General features: G+C 31.3%; 1 protein-coding gene across 1 annotated transcript; it reads left to right on the top strand.

The window, feature by feature from the left end:
* Positions 1 to 172: 172 nt before the first annotated feature.
* Positions 173 to 20,300, top strand: Roc1a (Regulator of cullins 1a). The gene is made up of 6 exons (XM_035364217.2): positions 173 to 411; positions 4,956 to 4,983; positions 9,939 to 9,989; positions 13,333 to 13,403; positions 18,645 to 18,730; positions 20,195 to 20,300. Exons 1-6 carry the CDS (start codon positions 310 to 312, stop codon positions 20,205 to 20,207), a joined length of 351 nt encoding a protein of 116 aa, XP_035220108.1. The 5' UTR covers positions 173 to 309; the 3' UTR covers positions 20,208 to 20,300.
* The last annotated feature ends 3,180 nt before the right edge of the window (positions 20,301 to 23,480 follow it).

Consider the following 23,480-nt stretch of genomic DNA (forward strand, 5'->3'; position numbering starts at 1 on the left):
AATAATTTTATGTGCTGTTTACAAATAATAGCTTCTCCATTGACACTCCACATTTTCCATTGAAATCTACTTTAAAAAATTACATGTATTTCCTTTTCGGTGCAGTTGTTTAATATTGAATGTTAACCATTATTCTCTGTAACTTTTGGATCATGTGTTTGGCAACATCGTTGTGTTTCTTTTCCTCGTTTGAGTGAAATATTGGTTTCGGAAGTGTGCATTTGTTTGACTGAATATTCTGAATATATATCTCCCTGTATTTTCATTTTGCTGTTATTTTGTTACTTATAGAGCTTAATACAAATTGAGATGTCTGCTATGGAAGTTGATGATGAAATTGATGGCGAAACTTCGGAATTGTCTTCTGCTAGTACTTCACGCGGTGACAAGAAAAGGTTTGAAGTCAAAAAGGTGGTTATAACTTTTTTTGTTGTAATAATTGGTGTGTATTAAACTGTCTCGCATGTTCATTTTCGAATGTTTGATATATGATAGAATAATTTTTTAGTCCTTTCATTTTGGAAAGATTGTTTCATATAATTTCCCGTAGATTAAACCACTTTGTGCATTTACTAAAAATGTGTAATTAAAATGTTGTATATACAGTAAAAAACAAGGGTTTTCATAACTTTTCTGAAATTTAATGAATTTTGCGTGCAATTGATAATTAATCAAATTAATTGAATGAGAAGCGCTCTTGTTTGAAATTTAAATTCACTTTAGAATGCTCGCATTGTATTGGGATTTTCAACCGCAGAGAACCCGTTGGCGCAGTTGCATTTTTACTCGCCAAGCTGGATGAGCCGAACCATAAACGGGATGTTTTGTAAACGTGGTTTTTAGTGTATGTAAATTCAAGTTAGCAGACAATGGTAGTAAAAATTCACAGATAATAAGTATGTAGATGTAAAACTAACTGGTTAAACGTGATATACGAAAAAAAATTTGTATTAAATTCAAGTTTGCACAGAAAACAATGTATTAAACATAACGGGAAGTAAAAATTCATTTAAAAAATAAAAATTAGTATTCTTTACTACTTGTGTTTACGTTATACTTATATGTATTTTCTCTAATTCATATAGAATACTAATATTTCTATTACAAGTGTCTTTTTTCATTATTAAGTACTTTGCCTGTTGATTGATGTATTTTGGTAAGAGCCATGCCCATGTAATAAATTAATGAATGCATGACCTTTAATACACCCATTTTACATAGGTTTCAGTATTTTTTTTTTTTTTTTTCAAGTTACTTGCATACAGCTTAAAGCATTTCACATTGAAACAAATACCTGTCCTTTTTCATAATATATTTCACAATACAAATAACCTTCAACAGTAATCAAATTTTCTTCTGTAGCATTGTTCTTAAAACTAGAACTTTATATGTTTTAAAATTATTGTAGGGGTTGGAAACCTCATGGTTCTGCATGCTTACAGCTGTTAATAATTAAGAACATAACATGAACAGCCTTGTTACAAATTAGCATTCATCCCTCCCGCCATATTTTCATCCTTTGATCCCGAACTGATGAGCCGAGAACCGGCCTCTTTCGACGAAAACTTCTTTAATTATGCGAAAATATTTCTATCTATTCGCTGTTAAAAAATTCAGAAAAAATAATAATAAATATGAGAATAATAATATAAATCTCCAAATGTGAATAACGACAACCTTCGCACAAGCAAATAGGAGGAATTAGCTAGGTTACCAGGTTTGAACTATTATCGCCAAAGTTGGTGATGTTTACATTTACCGGGTTCTCTGCGGAAGTGCTTCCTTGTATTGTGCAGTTCTTAGAAACGCGCCAAGCAGTGGGTGATTCTGCGCTTTCCCGGCTGCCACTTGCGTCACGAGTAGCTGTGCATCCTTAAAATGTAACCTATGTGGAAGTAGACAGTAATTTATTTTTGCATCATAATGATGCAATTTTAAAGATATTTTTACATGTATGACAATATGTATCAATTTCAAATCATCTGCTGGGTGCCAATCAACAGAATAATAAACTAAAAGCAAATAGTGCAATTCCTATAACTTTACAAATGGCAGTTCTAGATAAGAGGTTATTGGGACGACAAATGACAGAAAACAGAAAAAACAAAGGCAGTTCAAATGTAATACTGAAGCAGATATTTCTCAGTTTTTTGTACTATTCTTCATATGCTCACGGATCTGTTGTTGCTAAAAAAAATTAGAGAATTGCTGAAACTTAGCATCGCACGCAACCTCAGCGCCAAAATCGTAAACTGAGAAGAGAAAAAAAAGGCATAAGACATATGATTCCTGTAAGTGAGCTACATTACATTTTATGCAATGGAAAGCTTAGTTGAAAATTTTGTCCAAGACTATGAAAACTGCAGTATGTGCCAAAGGACTAAAATTTCCCTAAAAATAATCGTAATCTGCATTCACACTGGCGAAGAAGCCCAAAGAAATGGAAATCCGTCTAGAAATTTTATATGTATACTTTATTTGCCACATACCATTTTTTGACAACATTAAGTATTATCTCAGTAATATTTTGCAATGTAATAATAATTCATACACATTACAATGACACCTGTACTAGAATATGGTGTATGATAACTCGCTATCATTCGGATTTGGTTGATGCATATTACTTGATGCATGCTTTTGTGGTGTAGGTGGATAGTATTTTCAGCTAGCAAGTGGAAGATGCATAGCTGAAATTCTAGTGAGGGTCAGTTGATATATCATCTTGCTCTGAAAATCTTAATACTAATCTCTACTGTCAATCAATTTTTCATTTTTTTTCCCCTGCCACTGAAAACAATAATAATCTCTACAAACTGTTGATTTTTTTTACCTCGTATATCCAAAACAACATGCTATCTGAGATGATAGTAGCTAGCATGTAATTAAGACAGTTTTTTGGTAAAAATATATTTAAGGATGCTCCTTGATGATTTTTGGTGATTGACCAGCAAAGCACGATTTCAAGATGGCCGCTACACGAAACCAACATAACAATTGCACAAACTCGGTGTCCAGAGAATTGCACAAACTGGGCATTGCACACTGACTTTGTCCAAGTACACATTGATTTATTTTCACTTAAAAATCAACAGAGCACCCAATTCTACACTAGAGCCAAACAAAAAGATATATATTCTCAAATATCAAAAATAAAAAAAATATATAATCTGCATTTTAAATCAAACAGTGAAATAACATGAAAAAGGAAATACATCTTATCGCATCTATGCACTACACAAAGGAAGTATCCACTTACCTTATTTAGAAATTTCTGTGTCTTCAGTCTGTGGCACATGAAATTCCTTAACATCATCCAAAAACTTTCTTCAAACTATTTTCCCTTTCTAATGGAATGCTTTATATGGTGGGCATTTGAACCTTTCTTGCGACAAACCCATTAAAAGCCATCTGAATGATCTTTACATTCGACCATATGCACGTCCTTCGTATAAACAAGACACTTTTAATTCTATTGAATTACATCCAACAAAGTTTCTTGGTAAAAGTATATTTATGGGTACCCCTTAGCGATTTTTGGTGGTACATGGATATTGATTTTGTGCAATTCTGTGACTTGTGTAGCGGCAGTTTTTGCGTGAAAAATCGCCACTACACAAAGCCAAAATAACAAGATAAATAATTACACAAACTCTGTATCCATGTACACATTGACCTATTTTCACTTAAAAAAAATCCCAGAAGTCCACAAACTTGTCCTTGCGTACTCCCTTGGCTTTATCCATGTACATATCGACTTATTTTCATTTAAAAAGTCAAGGGAGCAGTAAACAAAAACATATATAGTCTCAATAAACTGCATTTTAAATCAAACAATGAAATAATATAAAAAAGGAAATTCATCTCTGCACTATACAAAGGAAATATCGACTTACCTTATTTATGAATTAACACGTCTTCAGTGAAACAAAATTCCTTAACGGCATCCAAAAACTTCCTAAAATTATCAGAACTAGAATCTGTGTAATGGCGTCACCACGTAAGTTCACAAAATAAGAGTAAAAAATATCCTCCGTAGCGCTGTATCGTCCAACCATATGCATTTCCTTCCTTACACTTAATAATAGCTACTAAGTAAACCTTCATTTATGCACCTGTCAAGTAATGTTCTTTTCCTCTTTCTTTCCAAATCGTACAGAAACTTCAAATTAATCTTACCATATTCAACTATTTTAATGTCTAAACCAGAAAACAAGCATTGTACTTCCTAAACAACACGCACGGCAAGCCCTTCCAAATTCTCTGCAATCATGTAACCAATTACATCATAATAGGTTTTCCATAACATTCCACTACTCAGGCTACCATGAATAAACCACCACTTGGTGGTAAATAAAACAAAAACTTTGCAATAATAGAAGGGGTACCATTCTCTCTACTCTAAGTAGTTTCTTTTCTTCTTGTTTCAACACAGTTTTCAAAAAGTTTTTTTTTTTTTTTTTTTTTCCACTTAAAAAAAAAGTTTCCACTCTCTCTTTCTGTATCACCAAATACCACTGCCAACCATTTTATGATGCAAAGCACACAATATGCAGCATACTTCCTAACTGACATCTAACGCAAAAATAAACCCTTACCAATATTTTCCCATCAGTCAAATTCACTGCTATCACACAACCAATCATGTCAAAATAGGGTTTCAATAGTATTCAACTACCCAGGAATAAATAAAACAGCAATAAATGAAACAGCAACTTGGCAATAATCCAAGAGGTGCCGTAAAATATAGGCTAACCCAGTTTTTTAGTACTGCATAAGGTTTTGTAAATTTCATTAACACTAATACCACTGAATGCATTTTGGGGCCACACATATATGGATAATCATAAAAACGAGCTATAAAGTGCTATAAAATGAAAACATTGATTTGTAGTTAAAATATGTAATTTTTACTCTATTTTATATCCAATCAAATATTGCTTTTTACTTTTTAGTGGAATGCAGTTGCTCTCTGGGCTTGGGGTAAGTAAAGCAATTTTTTTCATTCAAAAGATCATTAATTTTTTTAATGATAAAACTTGATAGTTTAATTTTTTGCTAAAAATATATTTACGGGTGCCGCTTGGCGATTTTTAGAAGTACATGGACACCGAGTTTGTGCAATTCTTTGACTTGTTAATTTGGCTTTGTGTAGCAGCGAATAAGAAGTCAAAGAATTGCACAAACTCGTTATCTATGTGCACATTGACCTATTTTCACAAGGTATTTATTTGACTACGTTCTGATCGTCAATTTTAAAGAAATTTTTCAAAATTTTTTTATTAATTTACTTTTATTTTTAGCTTCCAAAAACTACTTTTGTTTTGTCTCTCCAGTGATTAGAAGTAGAGTTATGGTTGTTTTTGTTCTATGCCATGAACCGGAAGTTGCTGTTTAAAAGGCCAGAAGTTGATATTTGTAAATCAGAATGTAAATACTAAGGGACACAGACTGCTCTAAATGAGAATATTTCATTTGAATACTGTTGGCAATATTCAAATGATTTTGAAATACAGTGGTACCTCGACATACGAGTTTAATTCGTTCCGTAACCTTGCTCGTATGTCAAAGCAATTTTCCCCAATGAAATTACTTGAAATGCCATTAATCCGTTCCAGCTCCCAAAACACCACCTCAGTGTTTTTGTTAAGTGTTTTTGAAAAAGAAAAATGTATTTACAAGAAGAAACATTTATTTATAAATAACAAATACATATTTCATCACGCTTTGCTCCTTTTCACCTGCAGTTCGTTAAAAAAAACTGTCCAAGGAGGTTTGTTTCTTCCTCCCTTTCAGGATATTGCGGAAATGAGTTAGGCAAGTTTCGTTCAACAACTCCGATGCACGACCAGTTGCAACTTTTTCAGGGTGATTTTTATCCACGAACTCTACAACTTTCTCCCACATTCCCAAGATCTCCTTTATATCTTTTGTAGGGATAACCTCCTCCACCTCTGGCTCCTCTTCAAAACTAATTTTTCGTTGAACCACCGTATGCTGCTGTGAATGTAGATAGTGTAACTCCTCGGTTGTCAGCTCCTGAGACTGTTCCTCGACGAGTTAGTTCACATCTCTGTCATCCATCTCCAGACCCATGGATTTTCCCAGAGAAACAAGTCTGGTCTGAGGTGGGAAAAACTGTTAGACGCTGCACACGACTGCAACATGCGCACATGTCGGGTCATGTGCAGTGATGTAGTGTGCGATTCGTCATATTTCAAATCTTGCTCTCATCTCAAGGTAAAATATCGCTCGCTCGGCGGCTCATGTCTCAAAACACTTGTATATTAGGGCACTCGTATATCAAGGTACCACTGTATTATTATTATGTGCTTTTAAGCAAGGTAACTTTCGAAATTTCAGTATCATATTTGGCAATATTTCTGGTTGTGTTTACATTCTAATTTGATTACACTCTGATTTAGTCTACGTGCTGTTATTCAGTATTATTATCTCATTCTGCTTTGGTTTAACATTGTGATAAAATATTTTCACTTTATTAAAGTAAACGTTGTAATGTGTCAGCGTGGAACTTTTCAATTTAAAAAACGGTGATTTTCTGGAGGCAGATATACTGTGAAAGCTTCAAACTCTGGTAAAGTAAATCTGAACGTTTCGTATGAAACTGCCAGTGAATCGAAACTAGGAAACAATGAAAAATTTTCTGAAAATTACAATGAAGCTAATTTAACTAGTAATAGAATATTCGATGTTAAAAGTCTAAAATCTGTATCATCTCCAGTGTGTTTCAAAAATAATTTGATTTTGGAAGAAGAATCCACTTTTGGAATAGCTTCTAACTGGTGCTTTAAATGCCATAATTTTTCTTTTGTAAGGAGTTTTGTCTTATCAAGAAAAAACAAAGTTATGATATAAATTTATTGTTTGTGTTTGGGATGAGAATCGTAGGAAAAGGTGTACATCAGCTGCAAAGAAACTATGTGCAACTTTAAATATGCCTGTGATTTCAAACAAATCATTTCGTGCACAAGAAAGGAAAATTCTAAATGCTGCATCTGCAGCTGTTACAGATTCTATGAACAAGGCAGCAGGTGAAATAAAATGCAAAATAAACTGTAACATTGGTGTAGTACAATGCGGTGTATCTGTTGACGGTACAAGGCAGAAAAGCGGATATTCATCTCTCAATGGTTGTGCTGCTGTTATATTTGTTGACGCTGGAAAAGTCTTGAAATTATGTCTCAGTTTTGTAATCTTTGTAACAAAATGCAAATAAGTTAATTCTGAGCATGATTGTTCAAAACATCACTCAGGAGCTGCATCCAGTATGGAGACAGTTGGGGCATACAGGTTGTTTGAGTGCTCCCAACAACTAAGAGGTTTGCAATATACAAAGTATTATGGTGATGGAGATTCAAAAGGATATTTAGCAGTTAAAAACATGTATGGTAAATATAGTGTTGAAAAACAATCGGATAAAAAAATCAGATAATTGCACAAACTCGACATTTCTCACTGACTTGATTTTGTTCATGCACGCATCGATCTATTTTTACTTAAAAATCGAAGAAGCATCCAATTCTACACTAGAGCCAAACAAAAAATATATAATCTCAATAAACTGCATTTTAAATCAAATGTTGAAATAACATAAAATAGCACTACACATTACTGTTGCATCTATGCAAAGGAAATATCCATTTACCTGATTCAGAAATTTCTCTGTCTTCAGTCTGTGGCACACAAAATTCCTTAATAACATCCAAAAACTTTCCTGGTGACCATTTGAACCTTTCTTGCAATAAATCCATTCAAAGCCATTTGAACGATCTTTACTTTCGAGCATACTCATTTCCTTCGTACAAACAGGACACTTATAATTCTGTTGAATTACATCCAACAAAGTTTCTTTCTTCTCTCCTCAACCGCTTAAAAAAAAAATTCTCCGCTCTCGTTCTATACCACCAAACACACAGTTTACCATTGGCAGCCATTTTACGATGCAAAGCACACAATACACGACCTACTTCCTAACTGACATCCAACAAATATTTTCCCATCAGTCAAATTTACTGCAATTATGCAAACAATTAAGTCATAATAAGGTTTTCATAACATCCAACTAGTCAGATTACCATAAATGAAACAATAACTTGGCGATAATCTAAGGGGCACCCTTAAATATAGGTTAACCAATTTTTTTATTGTTAGCTTCTCTTACTGAAAGTATGCTATATTAATGTAACTGTAAATGTATTGTGATTAATAAAGTGAACACAAATCACTGCCTAAACATTAGCCAACAACTACCTCTTGTAAAATGCTTTAGCTTTGCTGCGTGTGGTTTTGTTAAACTGTGTTAAAGTGTTATAAAATTTGTTATTTTTGATTACATGAATTCATGATAAATAAAAAATCATGATTCTATTTTGATAGAATGTACACTGCTTACACAAAAAAAAAAAAAGACTGTTCTATATCTCCTGTTTTACTGGGCTGATTGACAAAATTCAAATTGCGTTTTTCATGTCTCGAAAGCACAACTTAAGATATATATTAGATTTATATATAGCATCATTCTAACATGGGTATTTTGACACAAAATCAGACTTCATCTAAAATGTCATGGCAATTTTTTCCCCCTATATTTCAATTTTACGACTCAAACTATGTCTAAATATTAAATTTTATAATATTTGGTCCAAAATTTGCGGAGATATTCAAAAATTTACCTTGGATGTATTTTTTTCAGTTTTTGCCAAGAATAATTTACTTGACGAACTTCTTAATTTTAGCAATCTACTTTAATTTTCTCTTTATCATTGCAGATGAGTGAGGGAAAAAGTCATTGTTCATACTTTCAAATGGTTTTAACAAAGGGCGTAAACCACATTTGCATTATTATTGCTAAAAAACAGGATGCCAAATTTCAAAACCCTCCAGTATCTAAATTCATGTATATGTTAGAAAATTTTGAATAAAAAAACCCTTGTTTTTTTGCAGGTGTGCCTAAAATACATTTACTTTAAAATGATGTTAAAAACTTTATAGGTTATAATAAAAAAATTTTTGCAAAATTTATAAAAAATATTTAAAAATACAAATTTAAAAAATAAGTTATAAAAAATGTTCGAATTAAATTTGGATTAAGCCTAAATTTCAAATTCTGGAAGAAGGAATCAAGTAAATTTAATAAATAAATATATATCAAATTCAGTTAACATTGGCGAGCTAATTTTTTATAAACTACTCGGGCGATTTTTACAAAACTTGGTCATTCGCATAATTTGAGTCGTAGAATCAAAATATGGGGAAAAACTGGCATGTTATTTCAGAAAAAGTCCAATTTTTGTGTCAAAATACCTATATTGGGACAGTGCTATATATAAATCTAATATATATCCTACATCATGCTTTCAAGACATGAAAAACGCAATTTGAATTTCAACAATTGGCCCAGTAGAATGGGAAATATAGAACTGTCCCCTTTTTTTTCTTTTTTTTTTTTTTGCGCAATGTACGTACGTATATATGCATGTTTGCACACACACAACACATATACACATACATGTATACATTTTTCAATCTAGTGCTAAGAACAGATGAGTACCAATTTTTCTAATTGCATGCATGCTTAAATAGGCTAATTTTGTTTTAATTATGTTTCAGTCTTCATTTGAGAGAATGATTTTAGTGATTGCATATATGCAGAGATTATTGCTTTGTTTTGTTAAAAATGTTTGTATGCCTTTCTGATTAGTATTGTAGATTTAAATGTAATTTTATTGAATATAATGTTTATGTGAATTTTCAGTTGTTCAAGCCTTTCTCATATTCCATGCAGTTAAATTTTAATGAAATTTAGCTGTACTTTAATATGATGAAATGACTGAAAAGCAGTTCAAAATATTCTTTAAAATTATAGACTATATTTTTTAAAAATATTTAATTGCTACAGCAATTTGTATATCTTTCAGATATTGTTGTGGACAATTGTGCTATTTGCCGAAATCATATAATGGATTTGTGTAAGTATGAATTTTTGAGATTTCTCCAGTTTTCTTCTTCTATAATGAAAAACTGCTAAAAGAAATTGCACTGCTTTTTGCCTCTCTTTTCTTTTCAATAAGTATCTTAAATATTTTTCTTCATTATAATTCGTTATGCTTATTTTTTTACAATGTTATTTAATAATGCTTTTGCATTCTAATTAATAGTGCTTTGAAGTTTATGGATAAATTCTTTGTTAATCTTTGGAACATTGTAACAGGTAGTTTGGCGACATTTTGGTAAGGTGATAAAGGTTACTAGCTAGGACTTTAGCAATGTACATGGATAAAGTCAAGAGTGTGCGCAATGCCATTTTTGTGCAATTCTGGGATGTTTTTTTAAGTGAAAATAGGTTGACGTGTACATGGATGATACCGTGCATGTACAATTCTTAAAACATGGCAAGCTCTTTGCGATTCTGCACTTTCTCCCAATTTCGCACCTAATCATCGTCATGATTAAGCAATTTTGTTCCATAAAAGTTCTAGCATAAGCGTTATTCGGCTAGCAGATTGTTGGAAAAAAACGTTGAGGGAAAAAAAAAAAAACATGCCTTTACTTCGTGAAAACAATGGCGTCCAAACAGAAACTAGCAGGTTGCTGTAGCAGGGTTGGTCGCCAAACAATCACCAAGGTACCATAATCCAAAGAGTAACCATTCTTATTTATTTCACAGTTTACAAATGTAATTTGTTTAAGAGATAGTGCTTTATTATATATCTTCATACTTACATATTAGTGTAACCGTCTTAGTAGAAGTCGCCAAATTTTCAGGATCAGCAAAATATGGCAGCTGTGCTCATAACGTTTCTTGTCAAGCAACATCTCCATTTTTGTATGCTTTCTTTTTTCTGTATTTAAAATTTCAGTGTCTTTTGTAAACAAATTGGGAAATTTTTTACTAACACTGAATTTTAAAATATGCACATGTGGAATTTGCAAGCAGTGGGAAAAACTGCAGTAAAATTTATGCAGAAATAAAGTATTTTGCCATTAAAATCTGGGGGTGGGGGACAACTTGCTTGGAATCTGTTAAAGTGATCAACTGTTATTTTCTACCAGAATAAAAGGTGCAAAAATCAACTTGTAAATAGATTTATTGATTGATTTTCAGGCTAAATATGGAATTAAGATTATAAAATGTGCGTAGGGGGGTTGCATTAATATACAAGTATCTCTTAAAGATTTGTATTTTGATTTGAAAGTTTCTTCAGAATTTTATATAAAGACATTATCCTATGAAAAGCTAGTTAATATTTAGGTTAAGAATTTATCACATATGTGACTTTTAAATTGAAAGATCTAAAAATTCACTTTATGTGACTGACTACAGGATGGCTTACTTCTTATTTATGTGATATTCAAGCCCATGAATAAGAGGACATTTTGATTTTTCTCCTTTAGAAATAGAATGAGTAAGAAATGAAAAAATATAACAGCGTGAAATGTAATTAAATACTTATATTATATTTGACCTGTCTGGAACAAATTGTCTGATGTCTAATTAGCATTTATTTTGCAGTAGCTTCAGTATAAGAAATGTTAGTCAAAGTTTGAATTTTTTCCAGAAAAAGGTTTATTAAAAACATAAAAAATATTCTTTCATACAAATTACTGTATTATCGATCAAATTATCAAAAATTATTAAACTGTTCTACATTAGTCGCAGTATCTAGAGGGCGGAAAATACTATGTGATTTTCTTTTGCTCCCATTGAAAAGCTAAGAAAAGTACTGATGAGGCAGTGCACTATGTTGGTAAAAAAGTATTTATGTGCCAACAGAGGTATCTGTGTAAAGTTTTGCCACATGGCTTTTCACTTCTCTGAACATTTTTTTAATGTGATTGTAGATTATGATCGCATCTAGGAGAATTTCAGCAATTTAGCATAGCAGTGGTCCTCATACTGCTGTTCTGGCAAAATCTGGGATTTAGCTTTTGGCATACATGGTTTGTTTAAAGGCATCGTATGCTCTGCCATTCATTTTAGGATATATTGGTAATAGATGCAGATAATCAGAAAGTGCCAATTTATCTAATAAAGGGAGGGTGAAGATAGCTTCATTTTAATTTTTTTATTTCAATGTTAACTTAAAATCCTGAGATGGGTATCTACAAGCACACAACAGAATATGTGTGGTGATGATAGAAGTTTTAAGTAGCAAACACTGTCATTTTTTTCTCATTTATCAGTGTTCGTATGGAGATAAGCTGCAGCGAATAATAATCTATTTTATATCATTTTGCATGCAAATACCAGACAATACTGGCCACAAATCAAAAAACTACATTTCTACACCAAAAGCCACTGCTGGCTTGTTTGTATTGTATTGGTGGGTACTGGATAACAAACAAATACTTAACTTTTCTGTATAATGTCGTTCATGTGAACACTGTTTTATACTTTAAGAAACTGTGCTAATTCTTTTCAGAGTCGGTAAAATAAGTTGGATTAGGCATGAGTTCTGAAATACCTTTGGGCACTTAAAATATTTATTTTATTGTACAGACAGTTCTGATTTAATGGCCTAACTGATAGGAAGCATATGTTTGAAAATATTTTAGAAATTCTCATAGACGAGTTACTTGGTTGAAGAAATACTGATATGCTGTGAAGCCATACTGTATGCATGAATAATATGATAAATTGATTGAAATTGTTCATATTACATACAAATATTTGAAAATATAAAGATGATATATATGACAACCGGTAATTAAAATGATAGATAATTTTGCTAATTAAAGAAACTAAAACACTTGGTGCAACTTTTAAAACCTATTGCTATTCTACTGCTTAAGATACAAGATTTTTATTTGCTTATGAAATTTGGTTTACCCAAATACCTAATGATTAATTTTACAATAATTTATGAGAAACAGCTTAAAAGTAAATTGTCAGGTAGTAACTCAGCATCATACGCTAAAGAAGAATAGAATGCATTATGACATAAATCCATATTTTGTACCTTACATCATATCTTTAAGCAAAATCAGCTCCTTTTTCTTACATGTGTTTTTTCTTACAAAATGTATCAACTTCTACATGATTTTATAACTCTTCTTTCTATGTGATGGCATTGAATATTGCTGGGCTGGAAAAAATTTTTAAGATAAATTCTTCTGCATTACTTACAGTGCTTGAGCAAGTTTTAGTTATATTAAAAATTCTGCCAATTATTGGCACTTTAGCAGCAGCAGGAATTAATTTATGCATTGCGAGTTTTAATCCTTTTGGTAGAAATTTGACAGCCATAGTTATCATAGCTTTTGGACATCTTTAGAAAATTGTTGACGTAGAACTTATTTGTACATTTTTAGGTATTGAATGCCAAGCTAATCAAGCTTCTGCTACTAGTGAAGAATGTACTGTTGCTTGGGGAGTTTGCAATGTGAGTAGTTGTTATTTGTTTGAAATGTAATTGTTTAAACATGACTTTTAAAATTTAATAAATAGGAATGTAATTTTTTTTGTAAAGATCACAGTTAATTTTCAATTGTATGTTACTAGTAAAGCCAAACGGAGGTCTGAGAGCCACATGTGGTTCTTTGGTCTTTCAAATGCAGCTTTTGTTGTAACAGTTAATAGCTTTTATGTTTAATAATAGTATCTAAATTGAAACAGAAATCATGCAAGGTTTTTTAATTATCAGAGGTTTTATTTTTAGAATTATTTATTTAGCAGTTTTTAACAATTTCAAGCTGTAAGCCATTTCTATGACTTATTATAGTAGCAATAGTACCTTTAAAACATGTTTGGACTTTTAGGATAACGGGAAAGGCATATGCATTAGCAAAACTCTGCGATAATGATGTACTTTAAATTTGCTGATCGACTGAAACTGCATTTTGTATAAGTATAGTTATAATTTGAAATTGTAGAAGCAAAACATAGCTGATGATCTGGTTTTTGTTTAATGAAATAGACGATATAGGATTAGCTTTTATCTCTGTATGTTGGCCAGCAAATTTTAAATAATTTTTGTGTATCAAAATAAAATTTCTTCACAGAGTGTTCAGTAATAGGAACTCCAGTTTTAGGATGCTGAAAGATCTCAGTCAGGAATCTTTCAGCATTCTAAAACACCAACATATGTTTGCAAATATATTATTTCTATTTATTTTACTCTTGAAAATTATTGCTATTTTGTAACATCTGAAGCCTATTTAAATATATATGTATTATATAATGTAAACAGATTAGATATTTTGTATTATCTAGTCTGTTTAAATCTGACTTAATATTTAATTCAAATTTATTAGACTGAAAGAACTTGCAATTCTTTTGGAGTGTATATATGAAAAGCAGTTAATTTTTTATCATACTTTAGGGGGCAATATTTTGGTAAAAATATATTTACGGGTGCGCCCCTTGGCGAAAATTGGCAATTTTTGGCAGTACATGGACACTGTGTTTGTACAATTCTTTCACTTGTTATTTTGGCTTTGTGTAGCTGTTTTGTGTTTGTTGTTATTTTGGCTCAGTATCCATGTACCCATTGACCTATTTTTACTCAAAAAAAAAAAAAAAAAAAAAAAAAAAAAGAGGATAATTTCACAAACTTGCCATTGCGCACTCCCTTGACTTTCTCCATGTACACATTGATTTATTTTCACTTAAAAATCAAAGGAGTAGCCAGTTCTATCCCAGAGCCAAACAAAAAATATATAATCTCAATGAACTACATTTTAAAATGAAAAATGAAATAACATAAAAAAGGAAATTCATCTTAGCACTGCACAAAGTAAATAACCGCTTACCTTATTTAGGAATGTCCGTGTCTTCAGTCAAACAAAATTCTTTAACAGCATCCAAAAACTTCCTAAAATGATCTGTATACTGATGTCTCCACATAAATTCACAAAAATAAGAGTAAAAAATATCCTGCAACGTTCAACAATTACGCATTTCCTTCTTACAAACAGGACACTTACAATGGCTATTAAGTTACCAAATTATCCCTATACCTTTTCGTCCTGTACTCTGTTGGGTGCCAGCGCACATAGGAATACTAGGAAATGAAAGTGCAGACACAGTGGCTATAGAAGTTGCCAATAATGCATCCTTACTTGAGTGTCCAACAATACTTCCAATCTCGCTGCTAAAGCATTCCACGTGCAAACTTCTCATAAGACAGTGGCAAACCCACTGGAATGATGCCACAATTGCTTGATGTACACATGCTGTGCTCCGAAGAGTAAGCATGGATCTGCAGAGCAAAACTGGCAGCATGTCACATTTCCTAACAGGACATGGCCCTTACAAAGCCTATCTGCATAGGTTTGGTCTTCCCAATACAGACATCTGCGACTGTGGGAAAGTGGGCAGCCCAGACCACTGTTACTTTGAATGCTGCTTGACAGCGAAGTTGCATCTAAAAAAACCAGCACCTATGTTTCACGCAACGTGGTGGAATAATATTAAAAAAAATCTGATGTGTACACCACATGACTTCCTTGTACGGAATATTAAATTACACACATTTGTTTCATGCATTTCTTTTAAACTTATTGGATTTAATTAAATCTACTTCGCCGACAGCGCATAAACCACAATAGAATAAAGGCATTCATTAAAATTCAATCTATTTGTTTAACATAGCGACACTCTGGCACTAGGTTCACTTTATTATATTTTATTCATATTATAACTCAGAATGCACAAAATGTATATCATTTAAAGAATTATCTAATCGTTGCCACATGTTCTTTTCAAATACTATAATAAAGCTAGAATGATGTAAAAAAGAAATTAAGCAAACAAAACAAAACAGTTTTTCACAGATGATTGAGCATTTCTCATTCAATTAATTCAGTTTTCACTTCGCGACAAGACAAAAATACATAAAAGCTCAAAATATCTGTATTAAAAATTACTAATTATTAAAAATTAGATTACTAATTATTAAAAATTAAGTAAATCTTAAACACTTATTTCTTCGAAAAAATTCCAGAAAGGATTAAGCATGGTTTAATACGCAATAATAAATGAAGGCGTTATTTTTGTTGTTGCGAAGCTTAGTCTCTCTAGATTGGCAACAAATCAACAATTCTGCTGTTTAAAATGTAAACAAATATGTCCGCCATGTTATTTAAAACTTAACCGCACTTAAACAGCTTTTAAATTGTTGATAATTGTACAAATATTGCTTCCAGAATTACGAAAGGCATAAAACCTTAACCGGAAGATAAGAACAGCATAATTCAATCCTTTTTAAAGCAAAAAATGTACAATTTACAAACATATAAGAGTAAAGAAACTGAGATCACGGAGCTGGGTAACAGAGTGAATATATATATAAATATATTTATATACGTTTGGCGCGGCCGTTTGCAACCAAAATACGAGGTGCACATCTACATGTTATAGTAGTCCTATATATAAAATTTCAACGTTCTCAGGCTACTCGTTTTTGAGTTATGCGAGATGCGTTCGTACAAACACCACAAAAAATTCTCTTCAGAGTTAATTTTAAAGCAGTTTTATAATTTTTTGTATAATGCCAGTTTTGTAAATATGCCAGTTTAACACTTGAAATACCAATAACAGTATTGCATAATGTCATTTATATATATCTGTTGTGTAAAAATCTTTCTTCCACATTGATTGTAATCACTTAAGTGTAGCACATTCGACTTATTTATGCACCAAATGTAGTACTCATTTAATGCACTGCCATTTGCATATATATGTAAACATATAATTCCCCTTATACATAGTATTCAATATGAATGTTCATATGTAATACTGTGCTATTCAAAATATCTTGTAACAAAAGAAAAAAAAATATTTTCTGAACAACAGGCCTTGTATGCCAGTGTAACTGAATTCTGCAGAAATGATGCTCAATTCCAGGCTCGAACTAGGACGAATGTCATCTTCGCGGTGTATAGTCAATTAATGGTCTTTCCCCCTTTCATTTCAAATCAGACAGAAACTTTAAATTAATCTTACCACATTCAGTCATTTTACTGTTAAACCACAAAATAACCACCGTACTTCCTAAGCAACGTCCAATACATAAACAAGCCCGTAATCTTTTCCCCACCATTCATATTCATTGCAGTCACACAACCAATTCCATAACATTCAACTAATTAGGTAACCAAACATGAAACAACTTGGCGATAAATGAAGCAACAATAATAACGATAATCCATGGAACACTCTGATGTAGCTTAACTCAGTATTATTTAGGAAGTGAAAAATATATTTTTGTACTTTCTGTTATTAATACTGTGAACTCCCGATAACCCGGGTGTGGATTATCCTGTTTGCACATTATCCGTATATAGCAGTCTCCACGTACCATGTTATGCACAATAGTGTGTAAAAAACAAACACAAGTTCAAGCATGCTCTAAAAACTGCTCAAATTTGTCTTGAGATTTAGTTTCAGTGATTATCTCATACAATTCATTCTACATGTGCCTAGTCAAAGTCATCGTTTCTGTTTATCATTAGGACTTTTTGTTTTGTATGTACTTTTGTGCTTATTTTCTCCTTGTTCTTTTAAAAATTGCATTAAAATTTTGGAATTAAAATACAAATGTAGAACATTCTACATTAAAATTTTGGAATTGATATACAAATGTAAATATTCTTACAAGCACAAGAATGTTCTATGCTATAAAAATTCAATAACTGGTCGTACACTAAAAATTGAAAATGTAGAATTCTTCAAAAACATGGAACCGGAAAAAATTGAGGAATGGTTTGATGGCAAGTACAACTGAGCCAGGCTTTTAGTGCTTCAATGATATAAATATCATTTCAAGTATCATAAAAACATAAGAGGAAGAGAGAGATTCTGAAAATAGAAGCAAAGAAGATACAATTATATCCATTTGAAGACAGCAGTGACTTCTGTTGAAACTCCTTTGCACTCATTGAACAAAGGCAATTCGAATACATTGATAAAATAGCACTATGAAAAAAATGTGCAGTAAAGTTTGACAAATATTTAAACATTTTAAAAAAAAGTAAAGTTACTGATTTTTTTTAAGGAATAAATACATGCAATATGCATGAAAATTGATAGTGTGGAAGTATCCATATTTTTCAGTGATTCGTGACCTTCTTACCCGGCATTAGGCCAGATGATCGAGAGTACACTGTGCATATGCTTTTAATTTTCATAGAATATTATAAAGTTTTTTGAGAGGTCAGATTTATATATTCCAACTCATAGTGTGAATAAGTAGCTGTATTAATTGTTTTGAATGGCATGAGTACCATTTATCTGGTAATGAGATTAATTAATATGCATCATCATTTTATTTAAAATAGTTTATCTTATTTTTCTACATAATTTTCTTTATAATGATCTAATTCTAATCTTGGGAGGGAAGGTTATGTAAACAAAGAGTAAAATAAGTAATTAACAAATTTAGATAATAAATGCTATTGAAATATAGATCTTCATGATCAAATCAAAGTAGTATTGCTGCTGAGAGGGTAGTCTACAATATGTGTATCATAATACAATTATGATACATATATTCTGTTTGATTAAAACTGGATACATTAAATTGATACTCAGATCCCTTTTTAATTCATAGTCTTTTATTAAAGTGTGTAATATTACATTATTTCTGTATATATTATTGTATAATATTTGATTTATTTTGCAGCATGCCTTTCATTTTCATTGCATTTCTCGGTGGCTGAAAACTAGGCAGGTTTGTCCATTAGATAATCGTGAGTGGGAATTTCAAAAGTAAGATATTTTTCATATTATTTAATCTTTTATATATGTTTGCATATGCTGAATAACCTAAACATTCAACATACTTCCATAATAATTGTCAGTCATACTCTTGCATGAGTGATACCTACATCCTTCAAAATGAGAGGCTGGAGGGTTTTGGGATGATTAAACTTGTATCAATATTGTTCATATATCCATCATAGACATCAACCTCAGCATTAATGAATCTGATATATCCCAAAGAGATTTTAATGCATATATTTGTTATGGCTACTCTTAGTTGCGCTACGTCATTGTTAAGCAGATCCCCGAGATATCCAATAATTACATCTGAGCACATGAATGCTGGCACATGGAAATTCAGATGAATATCTCTTGCGCCGTGTCTGAGTGGCTGTGTTTTAGCAGTGTTGCAAATTATTTTACTGTCCCTCTATGACTGTCATGAACAGTAAGTAGATCAAAAATTTAAAGATTTTTTCTGACACATTCCTGACAAAAGACTCCCCAAACCTATAGTGCCTTAAACAAAATCAACTTAGCCGGATGAATACATACCTTGTGTTATTAATGCTAATCTATAATTGTAGTATACCATAAATCAGTGTGCCTGGAGATAGGCTTTATCTAGTCAAGGAACTTTGCTATTCTGCAGAAGTCTATTTTTGATGATCCTGACATCAAGCATATTGGAGTGTACATGTTTTCAGTAGTAGTGTACATGCAGCACTGCTAACTTATGCATTCTGTAGGGCCTTCTGTGTTAAACCTGAATATGCTCTTACTCACTTTGGCTAATCTAGCTTGTTAATGATGCAAAGAAGTTTACCATTGGGATATTCATGTATAATATACCCTTTATAAGTTTAGTGTAAAGGCCCAGATTTTAAGTTATCTCAGAGATAAAGTGACAGAATGACTCATTTATCTCAGCACCAATGTTATGTTTCTAATCAGAATTACTACTTTAATACTTAATTGCCACAGATACTGATTTTTACTGATTGTGATAACTTCCGGAAAGCTTGCATAAGTAGTTCTGTTGAGTGTAAAGAAGGCATTAATAGACATAGATTGCAGACATGTTTTCAACCATTCAACTTTTTCAACTTCTTTAGCTGCAACTGAAGAAGATGACAGTGTCGAATTGCTGAGAGAGCTTCTGCAAAAATAAAATTTATCAACAAAAATCTGTCTTCTGCTAAAATAAGATCTAACAACAAAAATAATATCAGTCAACACTGTTTTCCTTATATTCAGTTTTTAAATGAGCATATTTTACTTAGTTTGAGTATGCTTCATTCTCCTGTAACTGCTATTCCCATTTCCACTGATTCAAGTATTTTGGTTATGTGTTATATTATAATATGTATGTATGTGTCATTGGTAAAATTACTTGTATTGATAAATTTAAAAAATACTATTTTTATGCTTAATAGTTTTGATTTATAAAATTTTCTTTTCCTTTTGCAGGTATGGTCACTAGTATCCTGTTTGAATTTTCCTTCTTTTTTTATGTATCATTGCTTTGTCAGCAACTTATTCTAATTTAATGTAATTAAAATTTTTTAATTAATAATTTGCCTTTTATATTAACTTAAAGTTTGTTACACTAAGAAGCATTTCATAATGACACATTTAATTGCTGCATTAAGTCTAATGAGTATGTGCAATTTACTCGAAATGTAAGAAGTCAGTAATGTGGAAAAAAAATTCCATTTTTTATTGAATCTCATCTGTAGAAACTTGTAACAGGAGAACTTTTCTTTGACACTTTTTATTATTGTTTAGAATTAATGAAATAAATAAATAAATACTTTCTAGTGGTAATATACCTGTTGGTTAATGATATTCAGTCATATTTTCTGTTGTTAGAGAAAAGATATTAGTGAACTGTCTTTTAAAGATATTAAAATATGTGCCTTTGATTTATATATTGTGGAAATGATTGAAATAATTATTTCAAAACTTTATTTTGATTTAAGAACAATTTTCAAAAAGAAGAACTGAAGTATTAAAAAAAAGAAATCTATATAAAAACAGCAAATCAATTCACAGTAGCCACCTAGACTTTACTTTTTTCTTTTTTGGTACTTAATTTTTGCATGGTGTTCAATAATAAAAACCTCTGTTTAAATCCAGTTTTCATGTTCAAATTCGATATTATCCAGTGTTTTTACTTCCTTGTATGAAGTAAAAAAGAAGTATTATAATTGCGAAAAAATTTGGGTATCATATTTAAATGAAAATATCCATTTTGACTGCTATCAAATGCAATTTAACAATGTATTTGCATGACATCTGTCTGTAAGGAATATAAAGGAATCTTTTCCCCAAAAAAAGTTATAAACCTGATTTAAAATGAATTCTTAAGAGATTTTTTTTTGTGGCATCTGTACATACGTATCTTGTGTAACTCAAAAACAAGTAGCCTCAGAAAGTTAAAATTTTGGATATAGGACTGCTGTAACATGTAGATGTGCACCTCTTGTTTTGGTTGCAATCAGATGCACCAAAAAACAGTATATAACTATATGTATATATATATCCACTCTATTACTCAGTCATCTCAGTTTCTTTTTTCTTATATGTTTTTTAGTTGCACATTTTTTGCTTTAAAAATGATAGAATTATGTTGTTCTTATGTTCCGGTTAATGTTTTTATGCCTTTAGTATAGCTGCATGCAATATTTGTAGAATTATCAACAATTTAAAAGTTGTTTAAGTGCCGCTAAGCCTATACTATTTTTATAGCAGCCATATTTGTTTACATTTGAAACTTAGTAGAATAGCGGATTTGTTGCCAATCTAGAGAAACTAAGCTTTGCAACAACAAAAATAACACCTTCTTTTATTATTGCGAATTAAATCATGTTTAATCCATTCTGGAATTTATTCGAGAAAATAAGTATTTAGATTTACTTCGTAATTTTTAATATAGATATTTTAAGGTTTTACGAATTTTTGCCTTGTCGTGAAGTGAGAACTGAATTGAATGAGAAATCTTTCTTTCTTTTGTTATCGTTTGCTTAATTTTTTTTATACATCGTTTTAGATTTATTATAGTATTTGAATAGAACATGTGGCAATGATTAGATAACTCTTCAGATGATTTAAATTTTGTTCATTCTGAGTTATAAAATGAATGAGATGTAATGTTAAGTGAAGTTAGCGCCAGAGTGTCGCTATGGTAAACAAATATAGTGAATTTTAAAGAGTGCATTAATTCTATTATGGTTTATGCACTATCGAGGAAGTACATTTAATTCATTCCAATAAGTTTAAATAAAATGCAAGAAAAAATGCGTACAATTTAACATTCCGTACAAGAAAGTCATGTGGTGTACACATCAGATTTTTTCTAATAAATGTCTGATTTCATGTCCATTTTCACAAACAGTATTTTTATTTTAAACAATAGTAGCAAATAACTAACTTTTGTCTATAAGAATAATAAATGTTACTTTATTGAATCTACCATCCTTCTATGTCAAGATCTGCCATCTATTGCCATCCATAACGAGCAGTATAATTTTTTACAAACTTGTTATTGGCAGATGAATGTTGCTAAAAGATATCCAATTACAAGTAGTTTTTAAGTTAATTGAGACTAAAGCAGAGTTTATAAAGTGAGAGTTATTTTCTCATAAAAGGAAATGAGGACATTGGTTCTGAACATTATGAATATTCAGTCAAAAGACAAAGAAATAGGAAAACATTTATCAAAAAACAAACAATTCAACTTTCTATAAATCAAAATTAGTTTGACAAAATAATAAAAAAAAAAATATGATCAATGCTGAAAATGTGTTTAATTTTGGTTTTCAACAAATGGGGTAAGTTTTTTTTTTTTTTTTTTTAAAGGCTTGGAGTGTTATTTTGCTTACAAAAGTGCTGTATCTATCTCTTTCCCCCCCTTTTTTTGGCAAATTTGACAATGGCAAGCATATGAATTTCTCATATCTGCAGTAACCTTTTGTTCACAATTTGATACTTGAGAGGGGGGATTATGGCCATTTCAGTCTGTTTGAAAGCTTTTAGTCCTTTAATTGTAAATGTTGCAGTGGGCATTTCGTTTTCTTTTCCCTCCTCTTGGTTTATGTTTTACGAGATGCCATTTGAGGCAGCTCTTCGTTCAAAAGTTCACTACTGTTTGCTTTATGATCAGTTATGTCACTGTTTCGTTTTTTTTAAAACTTTTCAGCAGTTTGCATAATTGTTTCAGTTTCATACTGAATCATTTCTTCTTGTTCAAATTCTTCAAAATTCTACTCTCAGTATGCTTCGTTATTTTAATTGCATTAAATTTTTGTTCAGAATTGTTTAAGAGTAGGCTCCCCTTCAGTATTCATGATTTTGATAAGAGAATAAATGTTTCATGATTTAAACGTTACAACATTGTCTTGATCTGTAGACTGAAGATGCATGGTTGTATTGTGGGGTAAAGATATTGAAAGGATGTAAAATCAGTCTTCAAAAAGTATGCAGTGTCTCCAAGGATTTTTATTGGCTTTCCATATAATTAGAAGATTGGTTTCCAGCATTTTTTAGTGCTCTTGGGTTTTCTGACTTACAAACAAGCAATGGTTTTAGTTTGTGACTGACACTGATGATTCTTCTTTAGCAGTTAGCTCCTAGATGACATTTCCCCCCCCCCCAGAATTACCTGGTTATGTCTGCATTGAAGAAATTTGAAGGTATGGTAATTTTCTTCTTCAATTAATTCTTCTAAATTTTTTGGGAAATATTTTGCTGCTTC

Source organism: Stegodyphus dumicola, chromosome 8, assembly GCF_044657685.1.
Source record: "Stegodyphus dumicola isolate Sdum_Otavi_A_Nest chromosome 8, ASM4465768v1".
NCBI lineage: Eukaryota > Metazoa > Arthropoda > Arachnida > Araneae > Eresidae > Stegodyphus > Stegodyphus dumicola.

Excerpts from the sequence above, each read along its gene's own strand:
- Roc1a (XM_035364217.2), top strand. The coding sequence starts at position 310 with ATGTCTGCTATGGAAGTTGATGATGAAATTGATGGCGAAACTTCGGAA. Across the intron at positions 9,990-13,332 it reads AAATCATATAATGGATTTGT|GTATTGAATGCCAAGCTAAT; the intron begins GTAAGTATGAAT and ends GTACATTTTTAG. Across the intron at positions 13,404-18,644 it reads TTGCTTGGGGAGTTTGCAAT|CATGCCTTTCATTTTCATTG; the intron begins GTGAGTAGTTGT and ends TTTATTTTGCAG.